General features: G+C 36.8%; 1 protein-coding gene and 1 non-coding gene across 2 annotated transcripts; one reads left to right on the top strand and one right to left on the bottom strand.

Moving 5' to 3' along the window:
* Positions 1-7,227: 7,227 nt before the first annotated feature.
* On the bottom strand, positions 7,228-7,334 carry LOC145110199 (small nucleolar RNA R71). The gene has a single exon (XR_013709580.1). It is a non-coding gene; the product is annotated as a small nucleolar RNA R71 (small nucleolar RNA).
* Positions 7,335-19,766: 12,432 nt separating this feature from the next.
* LOC145104420 (uncharacterized) lies at positions 19,767-20,183 on the top strand. The gene has a single exon (XM_079041667.1). The coding sequence runs from the start codon at positions 19,767-19,769 to the stop codon at positions 20,181-20,183; it is 417 nt and encodes a 138-aa protein (XP_078897793.1).
* Positions 20,184-27,635: the final 7,452 nt, after the last annotated feature.

Genomic DNA, 27,635 nt, shown 5'->3' with positions numbered 1-27,635 from the left:
ATCAAATGTCGGGGGCTTCGTATTATCGAAGTCCCGGTACTGAAAAGCCCTGCCGGCTCCTCCTCCAACCCCTGCCGCAGTTACAGTCGAAGTGGCTGCAACGGCTGCTGTCTCCGCCAGAGCTGCATATCGCTCATCAAAATACTCGACCATCGCGGTCTTGATCGACCCAAACATCTCTGGTAGCTGCGCTCGGAAAGCCGCAGAGACCTCATCGTGCAGAATCTCCCGGATCCTGGCATCCAGCTCTTCAGTCCCCATCTGCACCACGGGCTCAGGTGCTACCAGCACCTCTGGCCCTCCGTCCCCCGACCCTGACCCTGATCCGGATCCCGATCCAGACCCAGCAGCAAAACGTCTCGTCACCACCATACTGAAAGGTACATTCAAGACATCAGATAATCAACATAATATCGGGAGACCAAAACCCACAAATCCTAGGGGTTGTGACTTCCTTGCTACGCGTATGGGTCCTGTGCTTCCAGTAGTACGGGCTCATACTACCTTCCACACCTACCCATATTTGTCTCAAGTATCACCACAACGCCCTAATACTATACTCAACATTATGTGCGCTCAACCCTCAATACTAGGGGGCATCACCTATCTCACAACTGATCCCACAGCTCTGCACAACTCACACCTCCATGGAACTTCCATCAGCCCCTGCAGCGCTAGTGTATGCTAGCCGCACATAATACTGGACCCGATAGACTTTCGAATATCCAATCCTACCCTAAGGTCGAATCAGACATTCTCAGGCTATAAGATCTTAACTATACACAGCCGTGATGCATACACTAAACATCTACAGTTATGATGTCAATTCCATATACAAGAAACCCTAGGCTAATAGCTATCATATAATCAGGCAAATCTATCATGTGATTCCTGAAGATCCCTAGCCTAGCACTAGCATGCTGTTCTAACATATCAGAATATCAAATAACTGTATGGTATTTTGGGGTTTACTTACAGGCTCCGACTGATCGTACCCTCTGCATCCTCCATCCTTTATTATGAAAACCATTTTTTTAAAAACTTTCTTTCCGAAAATCCCCTTGATTTGAGACTGGATTCACATGAGTGTTCCTCCAATTCACTCAAACCAAGGCTCTGATACCAACTTGTAACATCCAAAACATTTTACGCCAAATTTAAACTTTTTCAACCATAAATAAAAATCAAATAGTATTGTTTACAAAAATATTTTCAAATCAATATCCATCAGAGTGTCCCATAAACAGATCATAAGGATGAGGAGCGGTACGGTCACGCCTTCGCCTTGCCACGATCTCCTGAAGTACCTGAAACAATAAACTGAAAACTATAAGCCCGAGGGCTTAGTGAGCTACCCCCAAAATACCAATACCACACTGACAATACCATGTCAGTAACAATCAGTCAATCAATCAACCAATCAATCAATCAATCAACATGCATACTGGGCCATCGGCCTGACTGGACCGCCTTACTGGGCCTACAGTCTATTTGAATCTATCCCGAGCCTTCGGCATGACTGGTCCGCCTCGTGGGCCTGCAGTCTCCCCGGACCGCTCATAGGGTATGTTGGCCTTCAGCACAAAGCAGGAACGCCTCAACCCAACCAACAAGTAAATAACCATGTTCGCATAGCTATCATATACTGGCATATACAAACATCAAACATATCTGTCACACTGATCATTAACCATAGAATCCTCTCGTAACTAGAGTACCGACCTAGCAGGTCACTAACATACCAATCCTTATGGATCATAAAAGCATAACATACTGTCTACCCTGATTCCGATCTAGCAGATCAAATCCATATGTAGCATACCATAACAATAACAACTAAAGGGTCGGCCTTGGTGCCGTAGACCCTGTCGATATAGTGAGGATAACTCACCTCGCAGATGTCGACTCGAAAGGTAAACTTCAACTCTCGGATCACTTGACACATGCTCCACCACCTATGACCATAGTACAATATACTCATAAGTCCTTAACTTTATAAGGTACTTCATAACCCACCAGTCAACCCCTGGTCAAAGTCAAAGTCCTCAGTCAAGGTCAACAGTCCATGTTGACCCCAACTCGCCGAGTACCCTCGGCTACTTGCCGAGTTCCTTGAAGCACAATCCAACTCGCCGAGTCATCGGGGTGACTCGTCGAGTTGCTTCGATTCTCGTTCAAACTTTAAGGCCACCCGTCGAGTTCCCTCCTTGCAACTCGACGGATACACACGCATACATATCCTAGGGAAAACTCATCAGACTCGCCGAGTTGTGCTTCAACTCGTCGAGTCTTATGGTAATCTTCATCGGACTCGCCGAGTTGTTCATCCAACTCGTCGAGTCCACAGCCATCTTCATGTGACTCGCCGAGTCCATTCAGTCCCTTTTCCATACAGACTTGTTTTTAGCCATGCAGCGGCTCCAACTCACAGATCCAAGCTTCTAGGGCATGCTTATCACATAAAGTTGCAAACTTTACGTGCATGCATGGCTATAGAGGCTCTAAATGCCTATTTTAAGTTCTTAATGGAACTTTATGCTCAAAAAGGACCTCAATCATGACCAAGACTGTAACTTTATGCTTATAGAATCCAAGGAGGGTCCAGATCTGAAGTTACAATCTCAGATCTAGCCCATAGCTCATCTTTCCAACTTAATGTCTCACCAAAAACCCTAAAACTCAACCAATAGAAGAGGTTCACAAGGAAAAGGTGATTTGGTTATCTCCGGAAGATGATAACTGAGATAAGAGTTGATTCCCACACTCTACTTGCTCCAATCTCCTTCTCCTCTAAGCCTTCTCCCTCCAAAGATCCTCTCTTCAAGCTTCAAACACACAATGGGCATACAAACACGTATTAGGGTTTTAAGGGGCTCTCAAAGACTATAAAGAGGCCAAAGGAGGCTGAGGTTCCTTTAAATAGGGGTGCAAACCCCGGGATTTAGGGTTTCATCTGCCAGCTCCTACTCGCTGAGTCCCAATATGGACTCATTGAGTAGGTCACTTAACACGTGATCCCACCCCGCTGCTACTCGACGAGTAGGTCAACCAACTCGTCGAGTAGAGCTTAACCCAAAAATCTTATTTAAACAATACCTGAAAATCGGGGCGTTATATATATATATATATATATATATATATATATATATATATATATATATATATATATATATATATATATATAATTCAAAAAAAAAAATTGTGATCTTTAAGTATTTTTTTTTTATGCTTTTTTATGATTTTTAGGGTTTTTTTTAAGGTTTTTTGTTTTCCATAGAACCTAAATCTATATATATATATATATATATATATATATATATATATATATATATATATATATATATATATATATATATATTCTTTTACACTACTATAAAAAACGGGAAAGCTCTGACGGAAATTAGGAATAACGGGTGTGTTTATAGCTCCTACTATAAAAATGTTATAGCTCTTACGTAAATTATGAATAACATGTTAGTTTTTATCACAAAATTGTTTTTAGGAAAAGTGCTTATTGGCTTGTGATTTTTTTGAAAAAACTTTTTTTTAAAAGTGTTTGTGTTAATTTTTTGTGGTAGGGAAAGTTCAAAAGCGAATAAGTTGTTTTTAAAAAATGTTTGACTTAGATTTTTAGGGGAAAAAAAGTAAATTTAAAAAAAAAAAACAAACAAACTAAAAAGTTAGGATTCTCTAGCTTTTAGAAAGCTTCATATTTTGCCTATCTAAAAAGCTCAAAACAATTGTTTCAAAAGCTATTTTTAAATACTTAAATACGTTTTTAGCTTATTAGTTTTTCACAAAGCTAATAAAGTAATAAGCTATTTTGAGAAGCAATTTTAAACACCCACAATCACAGAAAGTGTCTCCGTTGAAAATTAGTCTGTGATTATCGAAGGATAAGTAAAGAAACAATAACCTTTTGTTTTATTTTGAAGTTTTTCGATATTCAACCGGTGATCAGAAAACACATTTTTAGCAACTAATTCAATTTTTATTAGTATTACTAAGAAATTAATTCAATTATTACTATTAGTATGAATAATAAAATAAATATTTATTTTTATAATTAAAATAAATTAATAATCGTAACTAATAATAATAATAATAATAATAATAATAATAATAATCAAGTTTGTAAAAAACGTTCGACGTTAGTTAGTCAATGGACTAGGGTTAAGAGATTAATTGACTAGGCGGAGATTTGTCGGAAACCCTAAAATGCTAATTTGTTGAATTTTAAAATATTAAATATGAAAAATATCAGAGCAAAGTTCGTAAATAGCACTATTACATAACAAAGAGGTTAATAGGATTAATAAAATAGTAGTCATTCCTTAAATAATTGCTATTGAGATACATTTTCTTCAAAGTGTTAAATTTTCATCGTTTGCTACTGTTTCGCTCATTATTTAGGTAGTGATGTATCGTTAGACACCTTCTAGTCGGTCGGGTAGTGTGTAGGGACTAATCGGGACCTAATCAGGATTTTTAAAACCACTGATGATGATGATGATGATGGTGATGATGATGGTGATGATGAGGATGATGGTGATGGTGATGACGGTGACGGTGACGATGACGGTGACGATGACGGTGACGGTGACGGTGACGATGACGATGACGATGACGGTGACGGTGACGGTGACGGTGACGGTGACGGTGACGGTGACGGTGACGGTGACGGTGACGATGACGGTGACGATGACGATGACGATGATGATGAGGATGATGAGGATGATGAGGATGATGATGATGAGGATGATGATGATGATGATGAGGATGATGATGATGATGATGATGATGATGATGAGGATGAGGATGAGGATGAGGATGAGGATGAGGATGAGGATGATGATGACGATGAGGATGACGATGACGATGACGATGAGGATGAGGATGAGGATGAGGATGATGATGAGGATGATGATGAGGATGAGGATGACGATGAGGATGTAGATGACGATGAGGATGGGGATGAGGATGACGATGAGGATGATGATGATGATGATGATGATGATGATGATGATGATAATGATGATGATGATGAGGATGATGATGATGATGAGGATGACGATGACGATGACGATGAGGATGACGATGACGATGACGATGACGATGACGATGACGATGACGATGACGATGACGATGACGATGATGATGATGATGATGATGATGATGATGAGAAGTTCCAGAAGTCGTTTTTCAGAGGAGAGTCAATTCGGAAAAATATGTATATCCTTGATCCTCACAATTTGAAGAGGTTGGCTGGAGATTAGAAGTTCCAGAAGTCGTTTTTCAGAGGAATAAAAACCCGGAAACTTGGTAATAACACCAAGGAAGAAGAAGAAGATAAAAACTTTATTCTAGTTTGGTACAATTTACTATGTCATTGTTAGTTAAGATTGATTGTTTATTTGCTGTTTTGAGTAGCTAAATCTAGTTGCTTCTGTTAGCTAGATGAAGCTGGAACTCATGGTTTGGTTATATTAATATAGACTTTTCTTGTTGGTTAATGGCTTGTGTGTGATTGTTATAACTAGCATGCTTAATTTAATATTAGATTGCTTTAAATTCATAGTCTGTGTAGTTTAGGGACCATTAATCTGCATAAATTTGATTACCTAGTAATTTAGTGAACATTAGATTATTAGAGCTAAGATCGAACCAATCTTAGATAAGTAATGAAAGTATTGAATTTGGTTGTGCTAGAGAACTCATATTATGACCATAATTGTGTTTATTAATTCAATCTTACATAACTCCAATCATATCTAATAATTGATTATGTGTTAAATTATGTATGACCATGCATATCTCTACATGAATTAATTAAATATTAGTAAATTTGGACTTTAATTGCTAATAATAAAATAATTGGTAACCAACGGGAATTGTTATAATTAGTAGCTAAACCATTGAGGGAAAGTGGATTCGAACTAACATAAGTGTTTTTAATAATTGATTGAATAATTGTTGAGAATTTAAGTTTGTCTAAACTTGCAAAATTAGATAAAAAAAACCCATTTACTTTTGCTATATTTTTAGGTTAATTTAATAATAAGTAGGTTAAATAATTAATCTCGTTCCCTGAGATCGATACCCGACTTTTGTGCTATATTATTTGCGAAAGGGTACACTGTCCTGGGTTGAATAGCTAGTAGAATAGTAGGTAAATTAGGTGTAGCTTTTTGCACGCATCAAAGTTTTTGGCGCCGTTGTCGGGGAACGGCTATTTTAGTTTTTTAATTTATTTGTTTTAGGTTAATCGATCCTTTTTGTGGGGTAAAACCTGCAAAAAAGTTTAATTTTTGCATTAGTTTTTTTTATTTCAGTATTGGACTCACGACGTGAGCCTTAAGCTCACAACGTGAGATCAGTCATTTTAGTTTTTTTCTTTTTCGTTTTTCATCTATGTTTAGCTTAGTTGCGACAACACGAGTTGGTTACCTTTACCACGTCGTTCTAAGCAATCAGTAGGCATTTTTATTTAGTTTTTGTTCAGATTTACGTTTTTATTTTTTCGTTTTATTACAGTAGTTCATGACCAGAGGTTCCAACACACATTTGGTACCACCACTTGAAGATCCAGAGTCGTCCCTTCACAAAAAGACGGATAAAAACGTAGAAGAAAATCAACCACCAAAGAAGTCGCCTTTCAAAAACCTTAAATCAGTTTTTGGAAAGAAAAATGGGAAGAACGTAGGAGAGTCGAGCAATCAAAGGAAGGAAGAAAGCAAGTTTGAAAGCTTTGAACTAAATCCTAAGCCACAAGAATCCGAATACGAGTTCGAACCCGAATTCGAACTAAAAAAGAGTGAACCCGAAGACGAGCCAGAAAACGAGATGGTAGACATTGCAGATATATCCATGGGATCATACAAGAAGAGAATCTGAGAAGACACCAGTCCCGGTTTAGTACAACCCGCAATGCCCGCCGCTGCAACATTCGAGTTGAAAGGACACATACTTACTGCACTTAAGGATGTACCATTTTCTGGGAAGGATCATGAGGATGCTTATAAGCATTTAGATGAGGTCAATGACATTGCGGATTATTTCAATGTCCCGAATGTTCCTAGAGAGACAGTTTCGTTACGGATGCTTCCCGTTACTTTCAAGGGAGCTGCCAAAGATTGGTTGAAGGCACTACCACCCGGTGCAATTACTACTTGGGCACAAATGCGTGAGAAATTCCTAGAACAATTCTGTGCACCATCAAAGATATCTAAACTCAAGAAGGCAATAGCCAACTTTGAGCAACAACCGGGTGAGTTGCTTTATGAGGCATGGGAGCGATATAAAGGGTTACTAAGAAACTGCCCTCAAAATGACCTTAACATACAACAAGAAGTGTCTATCTTTTATGACGAGGTGAATGTCATGACAAGGCAAATCCTAGATTCTCAAGGACCACTTACGAAGAAAAATCCGACTGAGATCAAGGAGTTAATTGAAGAGTTCTCAAAGCATTCTCATGAGTACCACCATCCAAGACATGATGGAGTTAAAGGAATTGGGGGAGGAAATTCTAAAGACATGGCTGCTATACTAGCCATGCTAAATACTATGGACCGAAGAATGACCAAGATTGACCAATCAATTCATGCTATTCGAGTTGGTTGTGAAAGGTGCAATGTGTTGGGATTTAAGCACTATAACACTCCTACGGTGCACATGCAACCCTAGATGCTTTGGATCTATGTTTTCTCTAATTATACATGCATTTTCAATTTCCAAAGCATACATCCTAACTAGCATACAATAAAGGATATACAATACAAAACTCATAGTTAGATGAATACCTCTTGATGTAGTTGTAGTTCTTGGCCTTAGAAAGCTTGAGCACCTCAAGTGTGATGCCTCTAATGTGTCACAAACACCAAATGCAAGAGGAGACTTGAGAGAATAAGCTAGTTAGCACAAAATCAATATCACTCTCTTAGAATGAGATGGGGTAACCGATTTTGGCTCTAGGGGTGTGCTTTTATAGTGTTGCAAATGCTAGGGTTTCATCCATGAAAACCCTAATGCACCATGACCTTTCATATTACTTAGGCTCCATGGGTTAAACCTCCATGGACTATCCATATTGATTTAGCCCATCCTAATTAACAATGGATCTTTGGCCCACACTATAAGAATCATTGATTTACTTAATCAGTCCCCATATATTTAATCAGTCTCTTTTGATCACTAAATTAATTCTTGATCAATACTAGTTAAATAATATGATTTCTCAATTAATATATTATACTTATAATATATTAATAAATCACAATTAGCCTTATTCTCAAAAGCTCATCCTATCAAATTGCACTGGTGAAGGCAACCCAAAAGGACCATGCTACAATCGGGTCAAGTACATCCCAGTTATAGTTATGAGCTTAGACACTAAATCCAACAGTCTCCCACTTGGATAAGTCTAATAACTATAATTGCCAATGCCACTTCAGGATCCGATTAGCAATCGTAGCTTTCCAAAGCAGTTGTCGAACTCTGACCTAGTCAGTAACGCGTCCTTTAGATAAGGGATAATATATTCCTCTGTTCTTCAAGATATCATGCGGACAAATACATGAAACATAGTCATACATATTGTCCTGCAGTTTGTTTCCTGATTTCCGATTTGTCTGACATAGAACATAACTGAACACATCAATTTAGTTCTGACCGGGCCCGACACATAAGTCAAAACAAAATCATCGAGAGACCAAGATATCTCTTTTAATCCTCTTAGGATAAAAGGAACAGATAAACTTCGACATTATATGCTTGTACTAACTACTCATTAAATCATGCACAACGATACGTTTTATAACATCAAGTTATTGATGCGTTTTTGTATCATCAATGCACAACCAAGTTGTAGTCAACAACTCATATATCTTAGTTTGAAGTCTATATGATATTATCGTCTCACAATCACTCGTGATAAATTCTAGGAAGTGATTCAGGTGAGCGTGGGTTTAATCCAATACTCAAATCTTATTTCAGGAGCACTCATGAATGTTGTAGCATACTTTTGCTATGTCTAACACTTTAGACAATCTACAAGCCAAATTCATGACAGTCTAGCCTCATAACCTACTTCCAAAGTATGATCGACTGTGGATAGTTTGAATAATCTTATTATTCTGGAAGTCAAAACATGCAAAAGTAAAACAATAGTAAATAATTGACACAAGACAGTAACTTTACTTATAAATAAAACTCATTTTATTCAATCATCAAATTTCAATTACAATTTAGCTATTACAAGTTTCAAAATATTTATCTAATCACTAAAACTAATATCGTCCGTTAGCCCGATGCCCCTCGCATGCTGCAAGTGTTTAACCCTACTCAGTCCCTTCATAAGGGGATCTACTGGGTTGTCCTCTGACGATATCCTCTTCACCACGAGGTGTATTTCTTCTACTTGATGTCTTATGAAGTGGTACTTTCTGTCGATATGTTTGGATCTACCATGATCTCTCGGTTCCTTGGTTAAGGAAACCGCGCCTTCATTATCGCAGAAAATCTCCACAAGCTCCTTTATGGATGGCACAACTCCAAGGTCTCCGATGAAGTTTTTCAACCATATCGCCTCTTTCGATGCTTTGCTCGCTGCTATGTACTCTGATTCACACGTTAAATCAGCCACAGTCTCCTGCTTGGAGCTTTTCCATGTTACTGCTCCTCCATTTAGGGTAAACACCCAGCCCGACTGAGAGTGCAAATTATCTCTATCGGTCTGAAAACTGGCGTCACAATACCCTGTCACTCTCAATTCATCACTCCCACCGAAGGTAAGAACCCAATCCTTAGTCATCCGCAAGTACTTAAGAATGTTCTTTACTGCAGTCCAGTGAGCTTTACCAGGATTCCCTTGATATCTACTGACTATGATCAAAGCAAAGGCCACATCAGGGCGAGTACAAGTCATAGCATACATGATCGAGCCAACCGCGGAAGCATATGACACTCGACTCATTTCCGCTATCTCAGCCTCTGTAGTCGGACTCTGAGTCTTACTCAGTTTGGTATTGCTTTGGATAGGTACTTTGACTAATTCCTCTGTAGTCGGACTCTGAGTCTTACTCAGTTCTCCATGCTGAAACGCTTCAACACCTTGTCCAAGTAGGTACTTTGACTAATTCCTATTAGTCTTTTACTCATGTTTCTCAATATCCTTATCCCTAGGATATATGCAACTTCTCCAAGGTCCTTCATAGCGAAACACTTCCCAAGCCAGGACTTCACTTCTTGCAAGGTCGGGATGTCGTTTCCTATGAGTAGTATGTCATCCACATAGAACACCAGAAAGCTTACTATACTCCCACTAACTTTCACATACACACAAGACTCATCCTCGCTTCTCGAAAATCCAAACTCTTTGACTTTCTCATCGAAACAAAGAATACATCTGCGAGATTCTTGTTTTAATCCACAAATGGATTTCTCAAGGTTACACACTCTATTAGGGTACTTTGTATTGACAAAACCCTCTGGCTGACACATGTAAACATCCTCAGCCAACTTTCCATTAAGGAAAGTAGTTTTGACATCCATTTGCCATATTTCATAGTCATGAAATGCAGCTATGGCTAGCATCACTACAAATAAAATGACATTTAGTGGCACAAAACAAATGCCACTAAAAACCAAAAAAGTGCCACTAAAGACCCCTCTGGCAATCAGCGGCACAAAAAGAAGTGCCACTAAAAGAGTTGCCACTAAAGACCTTTAGTGACACTTTTTGGTTGTGCCGCTGCAGCCTAATTGGGTTTTAGTGGCACTTTTTGATTATGCCACTAAAGCACTTGTAGGTTTTAGTGGCACTATTTTTATGCCACTATTTAACTACAAAACTAATTGTTTTAATGCTTTTAGGGACATTTTTTAACAGAAAAATTTTTATTAATAAATTAAATCTGCTTTTTTAAATTTAAATGAAATATAAACCAACAATAAGACAACTAAGATAATATATTTAAAGCACAACGTCTTTACTTCAATTCAATCTTTTCCAATAACAATATTCTCAATAACTAAAACACAAATGTCTTGATAAAATAATAAGTCTGAATCGTGTGAAACACAAATGTTCCTAGCTTTAAGATCAACATCGCTAGGAAAATCAAACGGATTGCGAGATTTTCTATCAAGTCCATGTGATTGTGCTCCATCCTGAACGAATCAAATATAAAAAATTAATAATAATAATAATAATAATTATTATTATTATTATTATTATTATTATTATGTATTTATAAATCGTTTTAGACTTTTAACAGATGAATAACTCATAGTTCTAAGATTCTTACCGACTTTGCAGCTGATGTTCCAACTTGATGCTGCAAAAAAGGACAAAAATAATAATAAAGTTTAGCATATGATATTGATAATAAAAAATAAAAATAAGCGGTTAACCAATGACTCTTGAAATGGATGTGGATATATAGTATATTTTCAGTGCTTTCTTTTATATCGATTAGAGAAGACACTTTATTTTCTTTTACATATTCAAATATGAATCTTACACTTGAACAGAAGGTAGTTGTTCTTGTTTCACTTCTCAAAGTTTCATGCTCTCTTGCTTTGATAGAATGAGATATGGATAGATTGAAGACATTAAACATGAGATGCTCCTCAACATCTTTTCAAATGAAGCCCATCTGTGGATTAAGACTTATGCGTCTACTAGTGGAAACGATTTCTGTGCCAAAAATCTTATTAGAACCACAATCATCGGCTACCAACCTAACATCCAAAATAACACAAATAAAACCAATTTGTAGTGATCTTCAATTAACTTAAAAAGAATATGTATAAAGTAGCAAACTAGAACTCAACAGCTTTGTATTTATCTTGATGTGAAACAAGTAAAAGTTTCATTCCAATAAGAATTCATCTAATTATTTATCAAATTATAAAAATGCTAGCAAACAAAATTTAAAAAATCTACTTACAATAATAGTCATCAAGAACATCGTTCATTGCTTGTCAAAGTCCATCAATCTGTAAAAAAAATGCACATTTTCAAAACATCAAGTTTAAACAGATAAAACAGTAGCTTCAAATTATAAGGTTGTAATAGAAAAATGAAAGTAAGATGCTATAAAAACACATAAATGAAAGTATGTTGCTATTTAGAGATCACTTTATGCATATGGAAAAAGGAAACAAAAACATTAAGGTTTATTTTTTGAAGATAAAGTTAGGCTTAAATGCATATTTATGCAAAAAGAAAAAAATTACAAAACCATTGAATAAGTGCCAAAACTGGAAATGACAAAAACAACCAAGTTCAGATTACAAGTGATTTCATCCAATTATATAGTATAAATAGGATCACAGATAGTTGATACCTTACTACTAACAAACATCATGTCTTTTAAATGTTTATTTTTCCCAGATGGTATATGAGCTCCATACAACACACCTATAATTGCAAAATAGAAATGTTGAAGACCACGAAAAAGCATGTGAAATCTTCATATGTGATGAAACTAAACCTGCAATTTCCAAGTGTTATATGAGCTTCATACAGATACACCTGCAACCAAAAATGAGTACATGAATTCAAGTTTTTTAGGTTTAACTCATAGGATTTATGTTGATTGCTTCAGCAGGTTGCTCCTGTCCAATGAGCCATTTCCATAAATCTGGATTTTCCTACAATTGAAAAGTAAGATGGTATTTAACTGTCTAGATATTAAAGGCATAATCTGGTAATTAGAAATAACATTTATGGAATTTACCAGATCAACGACAATAACAAGTGATTTGATTCCTTTTTGCATTTTCTTGTCTCACTTTTCACTCAGCTAACATGTTTTATTTTCTTGAAACCACAAGAACTCCAACTTTTATCTTTCTACCAACTCCTCAAAAGGATTTTATCCAATTTTCCATTCCATATTTTTTATTTTCTTGATTCCACATGAACTCTCACCCGCTCTTCTTTTATCTCCAATTTCTATTTGACTTTCTAGTGATATGACACACCTTACTCCCTTTACCACTAACAAACCAATTCCATTTCCCAAATCCTATTGAAAATATATGTTGCAGTTATCATTTCGATTCTGGTGCCATCTTCATATCAATTTTCATCTCCAAAATGAAGAACGAGATAAAGGGTTGCAGGTGCTTCCAAATCACATCCAAGGGAAAACAATAATATCAAGATATTAAAAAGAAACAATAAAATCAAACACAAAATACAAAAAAATTCAAACTAATAGTACAATAAAATCAATATATCTTAGGTCAAGGGCTAAGAAACACAAAACTCGATAAAATTGATATACAATACAACAATAAAATCAGTATAAACTTCAAATTTCGGAAAAGAAGTACAATACCGAACTGCAATACATCAAGATTAGAAGTTCACACACAAGAGGTGAAGAGCGCCGGAGGTGAGTCGTCGCATGGAGGTGGAATTAGTTTCATAGGATCGAATTAACCAAATAAAAAATAAAATCGAGGAAAGGGGAACATATGAGCAACAAGTTATGTTTTTCAATCGACAGGTCGCATTTTTAGGTTTAGGAATTAGGAGATGAAAAGGTTTGTGAGGTATATGAGGAGGAATGTGAAATTGTGAATTAGGTATAGCGGGAATTAAAATTTCGAGAGTGGGAATGAAATTTTAGGGGAGCATGTAACAGGAATGAAAATTTGGGGACATAGAAGAGCCGATTTGACTAAGATATAGTGGCACAAAAAGATAAGTGTTACTAAAAAGATAATACAGTGGCACAAAAAGGGTTGTGCCACTAAAAAATTGTGCCATTAAATGTAATTTAGTTTGTAGTGCATAACCCTTATAGATTTTATCTTTGTTACTAGTGAGAAGGTCTCATCATAGTCAACTCCTTGAGTTTGAGTAAAGCCCTTCGCAACCAGTCGTGCCTTATATGTGTGTACTTTCCCATCCATGTCGGTCTTCTTCTTGAAGATCCATTTGTACCCGACTGTCTTACAACCCGATACATTGTCAACCAAGTTCCAAACTTGATTGCCATACATGGATCGAATCTCGCTGTCCATTGCCTCTTTCCATTTAGCAGACTCAGGGCCTGCCATGGCTTCCTTGTAGTTAGATGGTTCATCCAAATTTACCAGTGTGCTATCACTGATAAACGTATCACCCTCAGATGTTATATGAAAACCATATAACACAGGTGGAACACTAACTCTACTGGAACGTCTCAGAGGTACGGACTGGTCAATTGGTTCAACAGTAGTTTCCTCCTCAGGTTGAGCGCTAGTGTTTGAGGTTCCTTCATCACTTAACTCTTGAAGCTCTTCAAGGTCAATTTGCCTCCCACTGTCCTCTTGGCATATGAGTTCTCTCTCTCGGAAAACTCCTCTCCTCACAACGAAGACAACATTGTCACTCAGTCTGTAGAAGAGATATCCAAAGAGATTTATGTGGGTAGCCGATGAAAATACATCGCTCACTACGAGCTTCGAGCTTGTCGTTAGTCTCTCGTCTTACGAACGCCTCGCAACCCCAAACCTTGATGTGATCTAACGAGGGAACCTTCCTTGTCCACATCTCGTGAGGTGTTTTGGCAACCTTCTTAGTAGGGACTAGATTAAGGATATGGGCGGCAGTCTCTAAGGCATACCCCCAGAATGAGATAGGTAACGAAGCTCGACTCATCATGGAACAAACCATATCCAACAAGGTTCGTTTGTGCCTCTCAGCCACACCATTCAACTGTGGTGTCCTAGGTGGCGTCAACTGTGAAACAATTCCACATTCCTTAAGATAGTCTAGGAACTCGATACTAAGATACTCTCCTCCTCGATCGGATCGCAACATCTTTATCTTCCTTCCCAATTGATTCTCCACTTCCTGCTTAAACTCTTTGATCTTTTCAAAAGTTTCTGACTTATGATTGATTATGTAAATATACCCATATCTACTATAATCATCAGTAAAAGTCGCATAGAAGCGGTTAGCATCCCTTGTGGTGGTTCTGAAGGGTCCACACACATCTGTGTGTATGAGATCCAACAAACCCTCACCCCTTTCACAAGTACCAGTGAAGGGTGACTTTCTCATCTTTCCAAGCAAACAAGATTCGCAAGTGTCATCCGACTTCAAGTCGAATGACTCCAAAACTCCAGCCTTTTGGAGTTGGCCTATGCGCTTCTTGTTGACATGTCCAAGACGACAATGCCACAAGCATGACTTGTCCAAAACATTGGATGAATCAATATTCAACACATTATTTCCTAGGTTATCTACAACCATCACAGTTTCATATATACCATTGCAAGGTAATGCTTCAAAATAAAATACACCATTATAATAAGCATTAATACTACCAACTTCATTATTAAAAGAAAAGGTAAAACCTTGTTTATACAAACCGTGAAAGGAAATAATATTTCTCGTCATATCTGACGAGTAACAACAATTATTCAAATCTAAATTTAACCCACTGCTAAGCAATAAAGAGTAAACTCCAATCTTGGTCACAGGCGACATTTTCCTATTCCCCATGATTAAGTTTATCTTCCCGTGCTCCACATCCCTACTTCTTTTTAGTCCCTGCATATAAGAACAAATATGAATACCACAATTTGTATCAAGGACCCAAGAATTAGCATGTGTTGATTTATTAGACAGAATAGTGTAAATACGTGCGAAGGTGGCATTTATCTTCCCATCCTTAATATCCTACAAGTATTTGGAGCAGCTTCGTTGTCAATGCCTTTTTTCATGACAATGGAAGCACTCTACATCCTTTGGATTGGTAGAGGGATTAGCAGAACCAGCTTTGGTCCCACTGGAAGAGGATCCATCAAGATACTTCCCCTTGCGGCTCTTAGAAGGAGCCTTCCTCTTCTTCCCTTTCCCATGTTCGTTGCCAGAACAGGGGCAGCATCAGTAGGAGTAGGTACAACCGACTTGCCTTTCAAGTTGCTTTCTGCAGTTCTTAGAAGGCCTTGAAGCTTGCTAAGAGTGACCTCCTCCTTGTTCATATGATAGGTCATTATGAACTGATCATAACAAGAAGGCAACGAGTGTAGGATGATATCAATGGCTAACTCTTCATCAAAGTTCACATTCAACTTCAGCAAGCGGTCCACAAATCTCTGCATCTTTTGCAAGTGGGCTGTGATGGACTCTCCATCCTTCATCTTGGTTGTGATCATGGAGGCAATGATCTCATACCTCTCCTGCCGAGCACTTTGATGGTACCTTTCCATCAAATCTTGGTGCATTTCGAAGGGCCAGAAGTCCTCATAGGACTTTTGAAGCTCAGCAGTCATGGTAGCAATCATTATACACGGCACCTTTGTCGCGTCCCTCTCATGAACCCTATATTCCTAGATTTGTTCAGGAGTAGCAGTTTGTTCATCAATCTCCTTCAGCTCTTTATCCAGGACATATTCTTTGTCCTCATTGTGAAGGGCCATACGAATGTTTCTTATCCAATCGTTAAAGTTTGACCCATCGAAGATAGTTCTCCCAACCAAATTCATGAAGGAGAATGAGCCTGAAGGGTTGGAGCCTGAAGCATTGTTTGGGATAGACATCTGAAAAGAAAAAGAACAAAGTTTAGATTAGATGAGAATACTTAATATAACACCCAAATGAAATATTAAGGCTAGGACCCAACACAATATTTTACAATTTGGAAGAGGGATGTCGTAATCCAATTGCAAAATATTTGAAGGTAGGTAAATGATTATTTATTAATTTCCACCATGAAAAACGAAATTGATTATTAAGTTTTAATTGGATTGAAATTCCTAGATTCTTTTGAGACTCATTGAACTTTTCAATGGCATGTTTAAATCTCGATTGTGCCCTTCAAGTTTGTGACTGGAATGTCGAGTATCACAAACAAGGTGTGAATAACCATGCAAATGTGCTTGGTACTCTTAATGTTACAAATCACCTAATCAATGTGCCGGCTAACCACACACACTCCATTGATCTATGACTAACATCAAGCTACCCTTTTCCACTCTTGTCAGTCCCAGTTTAATGTGACGGTTAACCACACACGCTCCACTAACGACTTAGCAAAGTGCAAAGTACAATTTCATGGAATAGCACCATATTCACATTTTCCTAAAGTAACTAATATTGGGAATTTAATAAAAGTTTACTTACTTTATAATTATCATTATACTTTTAACGAGAATTAATGTCCTATCCTACCCGTTCGACTAACGACCCTCCACCAGTCAAGGAAGCGGTGGGTGAGAGTGGACACCCATTAAACTGCCATTTTATAGGCAGTAACCTAATACCCCCCTTATAGACCGGCTTCGTGAATGAGGCCTACTAACGGTAAGACTGACTTGTCTTATACATATATATATATATATATATATATATATATATATATATATATATATATATATATATATATATATATTATTAAACTTATAATATTATAATTGTATAAGGGTTGAATTTTAAACTTTTAAAATTCTAAGGTTTGGAATTAAATGTTTCATTAGTGAGACTTTACAAATTCCAAAACTTGAGGGCAAGTTTTGTAACTTTCAAAACTTTTGGTTTCCATAACTTATGAAAACATATGAGTTATTAATGTTCATGAATGAGACTCTTTATATAATTTGAGGACAAGTTACAAAAACTCATTTCAAGAACAACTTTGATCAATTTTAGCCAACAACATTATCATATAATTTAACTATTGATCTAATCTAACTCATAGCAAGGCAATTTATATCAAATAATACAAATAATATCTTATTATCTTAAAATTTGACAATTGTCCTTTACTTGGATGAGGATCATCATTACTAAATCGGAAAATGCATTTTTTATGATTACAAAACATTTTGTGGTAATGATCCTTAACCAATTCTGGCCAAGAGCTCGAATTTTTGCACCCAGAGTCATCTACTCGACGAGTGCATGATCCTGACTCGTCGAGTTGCCCTTTTACTGAGTGGACTCGTCGAGTCAGCCAGTGGAATCGACGAGTTCATCAGTCAAAGGCCATAAAATCAATTTTTTTAATTTGAAAATTAACAAGCATGAAATATAACAGAAAACAATCCTAGGCTCTGATACCATTGTTGGGTTTTAAGCACCATAACACTCCTATGGTGCACATGCAACCCTAGATGATTTGGATCTATGTTTTCTCTAATTATACATGCATTTTCAATTTTCCAAAGCATACATCCTAACTAGCATACAATGAAGGATATACAATACAAAACTCATAGTTAGATGAATACCTCTTAATGGATATACCTCAAGTGTGATGCCTCTAATGTGTCACAAACACCAAATGCAATAGGAGACTTGAGAGAATAAGCTAGTTATCACAAAATCAATATCACTCTCTTAGAATGAAATGGGGTAACCGATTTTGGCTCTAGGGGTGTGATTTTATAGTGTTGCAAATGCTAGGGTTTCATCCATGAAAACCCTAATGCACCATGACCTTTCATATTACTTAGGCTCCATGGGTTAAACCTCCATGGACTATCCATATTGATTTAGCACATCCTAATTCACAATGGATATTTGGCCCACACTATAAGAATAATTGATTTACATAATCAGTCCCCGTATATTTAATTAGTCTCTTTTGATCACTAAATTAATTCCAAATTAATTCTTGATCAATACCAATTAAATAATATGATTTCTCAATTAATATATTATACTTATAATATATTAATAAATCACAATTCGCCTTTTTCTCAAAAGTCCATCCTATCAAATTGCACTGGTGAAGGCAACCCAAAAGGACCAAACTACAATCGGGTCAAGTACATCCCAGTTATAGTTATGGGCTTAGACACTAAATCCAACACAATGGTCTACACTTAGCAAAATATTGACACTTGGATGAAAATGGAAATAAAAAGTTACAAGTTTGCTATTAGAGTAGGGATAAGTATGATGAAAGTTGGAGGAAACCAAAGAAGGAGTGGTTACCATATGACGAATATAAGAAGCTGAAAGAACAAAAATATTGGCAGACTGACTGAGGCTTATACCAAAAAGAACAACCACCTCCTGAAAAGAAAGTTGATCTTCAGTCCATGCTATATAAATTTATGGAGGCTTCGAAAAAAAACACAATGAGACCGATGCAGTGATAAGGGAACATCAAAGTCTCATGAAGGACCAGCAAGCTTTGCTAAGAAATCACCAAGCATCGATCCAAAATATCAAAGTCCAACTAGGTCAACTAACTACTTTTGTATAAGAAAATTTTTCTCCAAAGATTTCTGAGACAAAGCCTCAATCGCTTGTAATGGTATTAGAAACTGAAGAGGATACCATCTCTGAGTTCCTGGAAGCACTTGAAGTCGACCCGCATCAATCCGGACCAAGCTCGAAGAAGTCACGACTCGAAGAAAATAAAGTAGTTGAAACATCGAACTCACGTCATGAGCATCAAAGGCTCATGACGTGGGCAGAGGCTGATTAGAAAATTTTTGGTGATGTTCAAGCTTATCGTCCACCGCTTCCATTTCCGTCACGAGCTCATATTCATCCACTGGAACAGGAACACTTGAAATTTATAAAGCAAGTGAAGGGTATTCCAATAAATACCCCTTTCATTGAATCTTTGTCTAAAGTCCCTGAATATGCCAAGTTCTTAAAAGATTTATTTGATACTCGCCAGCAGCTAGAGAAGAATTCTAAGGTAATTCTTAATGAGCAAAGTTCGAAAGTAATTTTGGGAGAGTTACCAAAGAAGATGGGAGATCCTGGACGACTCACTCTTCCATGTGAGTTTGGAAATAATATGAAGACTTATGCTTTAGCTGATTCTGGAGCTAGCATAAATCTAATGCCTTACACGTTCTATCAAAAGCTAAATCTTTCGAATTTGAAGGCTACAAGAATGACAATTCACATGGCTAACCGTTCAGTGACGTATCCTAAAGGCATTGTAGAAGATATTTTGGTGAAAATTGGGAAATTTGTTTTTCCAATTGACTTTGTTGTTTTGGACATGAAGGAAGATGTCAATGTCCCAATTATTCTTGGTCGCCATTTATTGAATACTGTTAGAGCCTTGGTTGACATTCGTGAGTCAAAACTTACTTTGAGAGTTGGAGACGATGAAGCTACTTTTGGCATAGAAGATGGTTTTCACGGCAAGGATTTTCAAGGTGAAGTCTTCAACATAGATGAAGAGAATGAACTTGAAGAATTATAAAAACTTATGGAAGAAGATATTTGACAAATCAAACGCACCAAATCGAGAGCATCTATTCCTATGGTCTTTAAAGTAATTGCTTATAAAGCTCCAACATCTTGGGTGAGTGAAGAAAGTGAAGAATTGGTATCTGGTGATGAGGAAGAGGTTACTTCTAACTTGAGGAGTTCAATTGTGGAGAAGAAGATGGTGCCCGTGGAGAAAAAACTGAAGAAGAAGATACACTTGTGGAAAATAAGGGAATAACGAGTAAGCTTGAAGAGAATGATGCAAGGGCTAAAAAAGAAAATTCTAAGAAGGCTATATTAGACGAGTTCAAGCTTACAAAAGGAGTTGGAACGAGCAAAAGATGCAATTGGTGATGGACACTCCGACAAGTTCAACGTAAGGTGGCACGGAGTCCAGCTCATGACTCCAATTAAAAGAAGCGCTTCTCGGGAGGCAACCCGAGCTTGGTTTGCGATTTCTTTTCATTTTTGCATTTAGTTTAATTTTTTCATTTTTAGTTAATTTTTAGGATAATTAATCATCTAATCATCTTAATTATGTTAGAAATTGGTAAAAATCAAGTGTGTGGTCCTTAAAAAATGAGTGGTAAGATAAATTAAGGTTTTTATAGTAATATAACGTTTTATGTGTAAAAGTTCGAAACCACCTCGTGGTCAGTTTAGTTAGCCCGATGATTTTAAGCCCAACAGACAAGCCCACGACGTGGACTTGCAACCCACGATGTGTACTTTAAAAACACGAGGAGGATGATGATTAGTTTTATCCTTTTATTTTTATTTGGTTTTTTCTAAGTTTATTTTTGGTTTGTTTGTTTTGATTTAGTTTAATTTGGTTGTAAAACTTTAAGATTGTTATGTTTCTTGTCAACTTCCTTTGGTTGTTTATTGGCGGAATTTTGTGAGAGACAAAACGCGACTAATGGAGATTTAGAGATATGAGAGCTTAAACAAGTTTAGCTGGATACTTAGAGTCAAGAGTCGAGACCCACAATTTTAGATAAGTGTGGGGTTAATCGAGAGAGAAGCGAGTTATAGAAGAGTCACGTAATATAGAGTTAAGAAGGGTCTTAATTTATTAAGACAAAAGTTTGCATTACACTCATTTAAAGAAGCTTGGAAAAGCTGTATTTTGTGAGACCTAGTTCTCACGACATGAGCATTTATCTCTCACGTCGTGAGCCCGTTATCAACGACTTTCAAAATTCGATTTCATGTGACTTCACGCAGTGATCATTAACCCTCACGTCGTGAGTCCATAATTTCAATGATATAGAAGACCGTTATTGCATATTTCTTTCATGGGTCACTATTGCCCTTATTGGAAATATCATGAAACTGCTAATGACTCATTTTCTCGACCATGCAATGTGGCGTATGCTTTCCCACATTGGCCTATTATACTTTGAAGATTTTTCTACACCACATTTATTAAAGATTCAAGTCTTGTATTCATTTATTGCTGGCACATTTACATATCTCATTTGTTGAAGATCCAAGTTCCATATTTGAAGAAGTCCATAATCAAGATGTTCAAGTTATCCACACACGTTCAGAATCGATCTCGCCACTACTACCCCAGGGGAGTCTGTTCCTTTTTCTCTCTTTTATTGGTTTTAAATTATTTTATGCATACAATGAGGGCATTGTATGTAATAAGTGTGGGGTAGGGGGTCGAAAAAGTAAATTGCTAGAAAATTAAAAAAATTTAAAAATTTTTAAAAAAAATCTAATAGATTTGAAATAATAATCTAAAATTGAATCTAGTGATAATTAAAAACTTAAGTTGCTAGTGTTGCGTGGGATGAACCGATGAGAGCTCAAATGTTTAGCTGAGCCAACATATGTTATAGTATATTTGTGGCTTCCCAAGTTCTAGTGAAAATTCATGAGATATGAAAGGTAATTTAGTAGTTTATATGGCATAATAAGTTTTGCAGCCTGTACCTGAAATCTATCCAGGAGAGCTTATGTAGTCATTGCACTTAGACTAATATCTCTAGCCAATAAATGTTGAAGTTCAGCTCCCTTGCTTAAGCATGTAAGTTTTGAGAGAAAAAGTGAGTTATAAAAAAAAGAGAAATTACCGAAAAGTTGAAGAATTTTGGAGCTATCAAAGTATGAAGATCAAAAGATCAAAATTTCGAAGAATCAAAAGTTGAAGATACCAAAAATCAAACAAAAAGGTGGTGAATTCAAAGAAATCAAAGATCAAATATTCAAAGAAGTAAAGAATTCCAAAGAGCTCCATTGTGGTATCAAAAGTTGTAATTTTTTCTAGATTATGTATGCTTGGGTAGCTTAACCAAAAATACATTGAGGATAAGAAAGATTTCTGAGGATATATTCGGAGGGTTGCAGAAATGAGTATCATATAAGCTAAGGGGTGAATGTTCATAAGGATTGTGAGTATTTAGGATTGGGAAGTTATTAGGAGAATTAGACACAAATATGTGCATTGAGGTCTTGGTATAATGGCTAAGTTCAAAATGGATTGTTCTATGTGATGCTAGTGACAGAGGTTTGAATTAAAAATAATTAGTTTTGCTTGAGGGCAAGCAAAGGATAAGTGTGCGGTATTTGATATTGCCATATTTATATATACTTTTAGGCAATATTTGAATACATTTTGATTAACATTTTGGTTATTTGCATAGATAAAAGTACTTATAAGATTAAATTACATTTTGCAGCCAGAAGAAGCCATCTTGAAGAATAAGGACAGGAAGCGACAAGGATTGGAACTTTGGGGGTTAAAAGCTTAAAAGATAAGGATTTCAGCTAAAAACGTTCACACGACGTGAGGTGTGATGATTCTAGAAGATAAACATCCAGAAGCAAGAATTTGTGTTGGATACAGGTTAATATCGAGCTCACGACGTGAGATACCTTGCTCACGACGTGAGGAGAGTAGCTAAATCTAGCTCACGACGTGAGGAGAGTAGCTAAATTGAGCTCACGACGTGAGATACCTTGCTCACAATTTGAAGAGGTTGGCTGGAGATTAGAAGCTCCAGAAGTCGTTTTTGAGAGGAATAAAAAGCCGGAAACTTGGTAATAACACCAAGGAAGAAGAAGAAGAAGATAAAAACTTTATTCTAGTTTGGTACAATTTACTATGTCATTGTTAGTTAAGATTGATTGTTTATTTGCTGTTATGAGTAGCTAAATCTAGCTGCTTTTGTTAACTAGATGAAGCTGGAACTCATGGTTTGGTTATATTAATATAGACTTTTCTTGTTGGTTAATGGCTTGTGTGTGATTGTTATAACTAGCATGCTTAATTTAATATTAGATTGCTTTAAATTCATATTCTGTGTAGTTTAGTGACCATTAATCTGCATGAATTTGATTACCTAGTAATTTAGTGAACATTAGATTATTAGAGCTAAGATCGAACTAATCTTAGATAAGTAATTAAAGTATTAAATTTGGTTGTGCTAGAGAACTCATATTATGACCATAATTGTGTTTGTTAATTCAATCTTACATAGCTCCAATCATATCTAATAATTGATTATGTGTTAAATTATGTATGACCATGCATAGCTCTACATGAATTAATTAAATATTAGTAAATTTGGACTTGAATTGCTAATAATAAAATAATTGGTAACCAACGGGAATTGTCATAATTAATAGCTAAACCATTGAGGGAAAGTGGATTCAAACTAACAGAAGTGTTTTTAATAATTAATTGAATAGTTGTTGAGAATTTAATTTTGACTAAACTTGAAAAATTAGATAAAAAACCAAGTTACTTTTGCTAGAATTTTAGGTTAATTTAATAGTAAGTAGGTTATATAATTAATCCCGTTCCTTGAGATCGATACCCGACTTTGTGATATACTATTTGCGAAAGGGTACACTGCCCTGGGTCGAATAGCTAGTAGAATAGTAGGTAAAATTAGGTGTAGCTATTTGCATGCATCTAGGTGTTATGTAGGCTTTTGGAGTCTCGATGTGGTTGCAGTTTAGCTTCAAGATGGGCTTGGTGGGCTTTCGAGGCATTATTGGGCTTTCCGGATCCATCAAAGAAGAATTAGGCTAAAAATGTTGAAGACTTGGTCGAAGTGGGCTTATGAAGATGGGTCATGGACTCTTGTTATTGGGCATGGACTATCCATTTGAAGCATAAAGATGATTGGTCAAATTTGAATCATGTAAGGTGTGAAGGGGCTTAAGGAAATCTTGAGTAGTGGGGTGGAGTAGTGGAGAAAAAGAGTAAATAGTGTTTCAGCACCATTTACGAGGGTGGGGTCTCAGTCACGCAAACTTGCGAGGGTACCCACGCAACTTCACACTTAGGGGCATTTTGGTCATTTTGCTCTCAATTTTACCTTGGGGTTAAGTTTGGCAGCCACACTTCGATTTTCTACCATTGGAGCATCTTGGATGCGATTTTTGAGAGCTTGATCTATATTCTTCTCATCCTTCCAGTAATTGTTAGTTTCTTGATGCAAAAACACTTTTTTGATTGTTATGCTGTTTCCATGAGTGGCTAATCTCCTTTATTGTAGTTGACTTGGGCTAAAACCCTTGGATAATTTTGGGTTTTGAAGGATTCATGTTTGATTATTATTTATCTTATGTTTATGATTCTAGTTCATAATTATTGTGCTTGTTTAATACTTTGATCATGAGCTTGGTATTTGAATGAGCAATTGTTGATTTATTTCTTTGATTTAGCATTGAATCATTGAGTTTTCTTAGAACAAGGGCTTTATGATAATACAAATCATCTCTAGATTATGGATCATGACTTATTTATGGATGTGTAAGCATTGATATCCTCTAGGAATTGGGGATTCCTTCATTCTTAAGGCTAATCAACTTTCTTGGGTTCAATTGCTTCAATTGAATCATTGATTTTGATTAAGAAGGTGTGTTGTGGGCTTCCGCAACCTCCATACTACCTTTGAAGAATCTTGGCATATCACGCTTCATGATTGCTATAACCAATTTAGTATGAATGACAGACTTGCATATTGAATCCTAATGATAAACGCACAAATGTCCATTGTGTTGAATTGCCTTGGTTGACCAATTCTCTCGAATATTTTAGCATGTCACCATCTTGCTTAATTGCAAGCTTTTTAGTTATCCAAGTCTTTTAGTTTTCAAGCAATCACAACTCCCCTCCCTTTACTTTAATTGTAGTTAGTTAGTTTTATTACACTAGTTCTATTGGATTGCATTGGTGATTGAATACAACCTTTTCCCCGAGGATCGATACCCCTTTTTACCATTATATTACATTTTATTTGCAAGCAAAGGGTGTAATTTGTTTGGTGGACTTGACATCCCACCATGTTTTGGCACTGTTGCTAGGGATTTTGGTTATTGTTATTTGATTGTTTATGCCTAGGTCTACAAGAACCAGTGAACTACTCTACAATTCGAAGATTGAAAAAGAAGCAAAGAGGTTGAAAATTTTAGCCAAACAAGAAAAACAACAACAACTAGTTCAAGCTTCTTCCTCTTCTCCATTAATCCACATAAAATACCAAGTTCATACTTCAATTGATACCGACACAGAACCGAGTTCTCCAATTGTTGGTTACTTCTTCGCAGATGTTTCGTTTGAAAACTACATAGCCATGAATCACACTCCACCTCACAATCCCAACCCAAAACCAAACAATCAAGATGCCAATACCCACCCCAACAACACCAAGAACCTCTCATAGATAAGCCACCTTGGAATCAACCCCCTCCTCACCCAAATCAACCCAATTATCAACAACACAACCACAAAACCAAAACTTCCACCAAAACAACAAACCTCAAAATAATTCTCTTCAAGTTCAATAAAAACAAGCACATCAACCACAACAACCCATTTACCAACAACCTCCCATGTACCAATAACCTATGTACCCACAACAACAACCCCTACAACCAATATCCTAACTACCAACCTTATCCACCACAAATGTTCAATCACCAATAATACCCATACCAACCATAACAACAACCTCCCAATTACATGCAACAAAACCCTAATCCTCCTCAAGAGTTGACACTTAGACAAATGATGGAAATGGATGTTACTCACACACCTCTTTGTATTGTGTATCCTACAAACTATCGAGGGATTGAATTGAAGTCAAGTTTCATACATCAACTCACCAAGTTCCATGGTTTGGATAGAGAAGATCCTCAAAGGCATTTGAAGTCTTTCCACATGATATGCGTTAGAATGTTGCCTGGACATGTGTCATTGGATTATTTGAAGTTAACCGCCTTCCCACTCACCTTGGAAGATAAATTTAGAGAATGGTTATTCAACTTACCACCAGGATCCATTCACACATGGGAGGAGTTACTCAAAGCCTTTAATAGCAAGTTATGTCCCACCTCTTGAGTATCAAGTCAACGGGGTAACATTTTGGGGATTCGTCAAAGGGAGAATGAGACATTTCATGATTTTTGGGAGCGATTCAACAACTTGTGTACAATTTGTCCTCAACACAACATACTCGAACAACTACTTCTTCAACAATTTTATGAGGGCATGAATGAGAAAGATTGTAGGATGATTGATGCTTCAAGTGGTGGTGACATCTTCAACAAGACACATCAAGAGATAAAATCGCTTTTTGGTACCATTTCTCAAAACTAACGAAACATTAGACCTCAAAATGACATGAAGAGAAGTTCCCCACAAGTTGTTGGTGAAGTTAGCAATACCCAACACATGGAATCGAAACTCTTGGATTTGACTAATGTGTTGAGTCAAATGGTGGTGGGAAGTGGTCAACAATTGATGGTTTGTGGTATTTGTGCAATGACGGGGCATTATACGGATAAGTGTACCACACATGGAAATGAACAGGAGGATGTTAATGCAATGGGAGGATATTAAGGTCAACCAAGACCCATGGGATTTCAAAACACACACAACCCGAATTGGAGGAGTAACCCAAACAACTCATACCCACCGAAGCAAAAACCACCACATACTTTGATGATACCTCAATATCCACAAAAACCTCCATATCCACAACATAGCCAACCATAATATGCAACTCCACAAACATCTCATCCCACTCCAAATTATGAACAACCTCAACAACAAGGCCAATCAAGTGGTAGCCATCAAATGAGTCTTCAAGAACTAGTTACTTCTCTTGCTCAAACCCAAACCCAATTTCAACAAGAGACAAAGAATACCTTTTCCAACATTCAAGCACAAATTGGAGACTTGGCCACCGCTCTCCACCAGATGGAACAACGGGGTAAACTTCCATCTTAAACTGAGAATAACCCCAATATGAGTGCAATAACCTTGAAAAGTGGGAAAACCCTTGGAGAAAGCGACCCCAAAAGAGTTTCAAGAGAAGAAGAAGAAGAATATGTTATTATTATTGAACCTTCAAAGGTGGTAGTTCCTCCAAAGGAACCGATTGTGCCAAACATTGATCAACCCGAATCTTCCAACAAG

This window comes from Lactuca virosa, chromosome 4, assembly GCF_052849685.1.
Source record: "Lactuca virosa cultivar CGN04683 chromosome 4, Lactuca_virosa_CGN04683_v6, whole genome shotgun sequence".
In the NCBI taxonomy this organism is placed as follows: Eukaryota; Viridiplantae; Streptophyta; class Magnoliopsida; order Asterales; family Asteraceae; genus Lactuca; species Lactuca virosa.
The sequence above is the reverse complement of the archived record's forward strand: the minus strand, read 5'-3'. Positions and strand labels throughout refer to the sequence as shown.

Bases quoted from the DNA above. Each gene is read 5' to 3' on its own strand.
- LOC145104420 (XM_079041667.1), top strand. From the start codon at position 19,767: ATGAAGACTTATGCTTTAGCTGATTCTGGAGCTAGCATAAATCTAATG.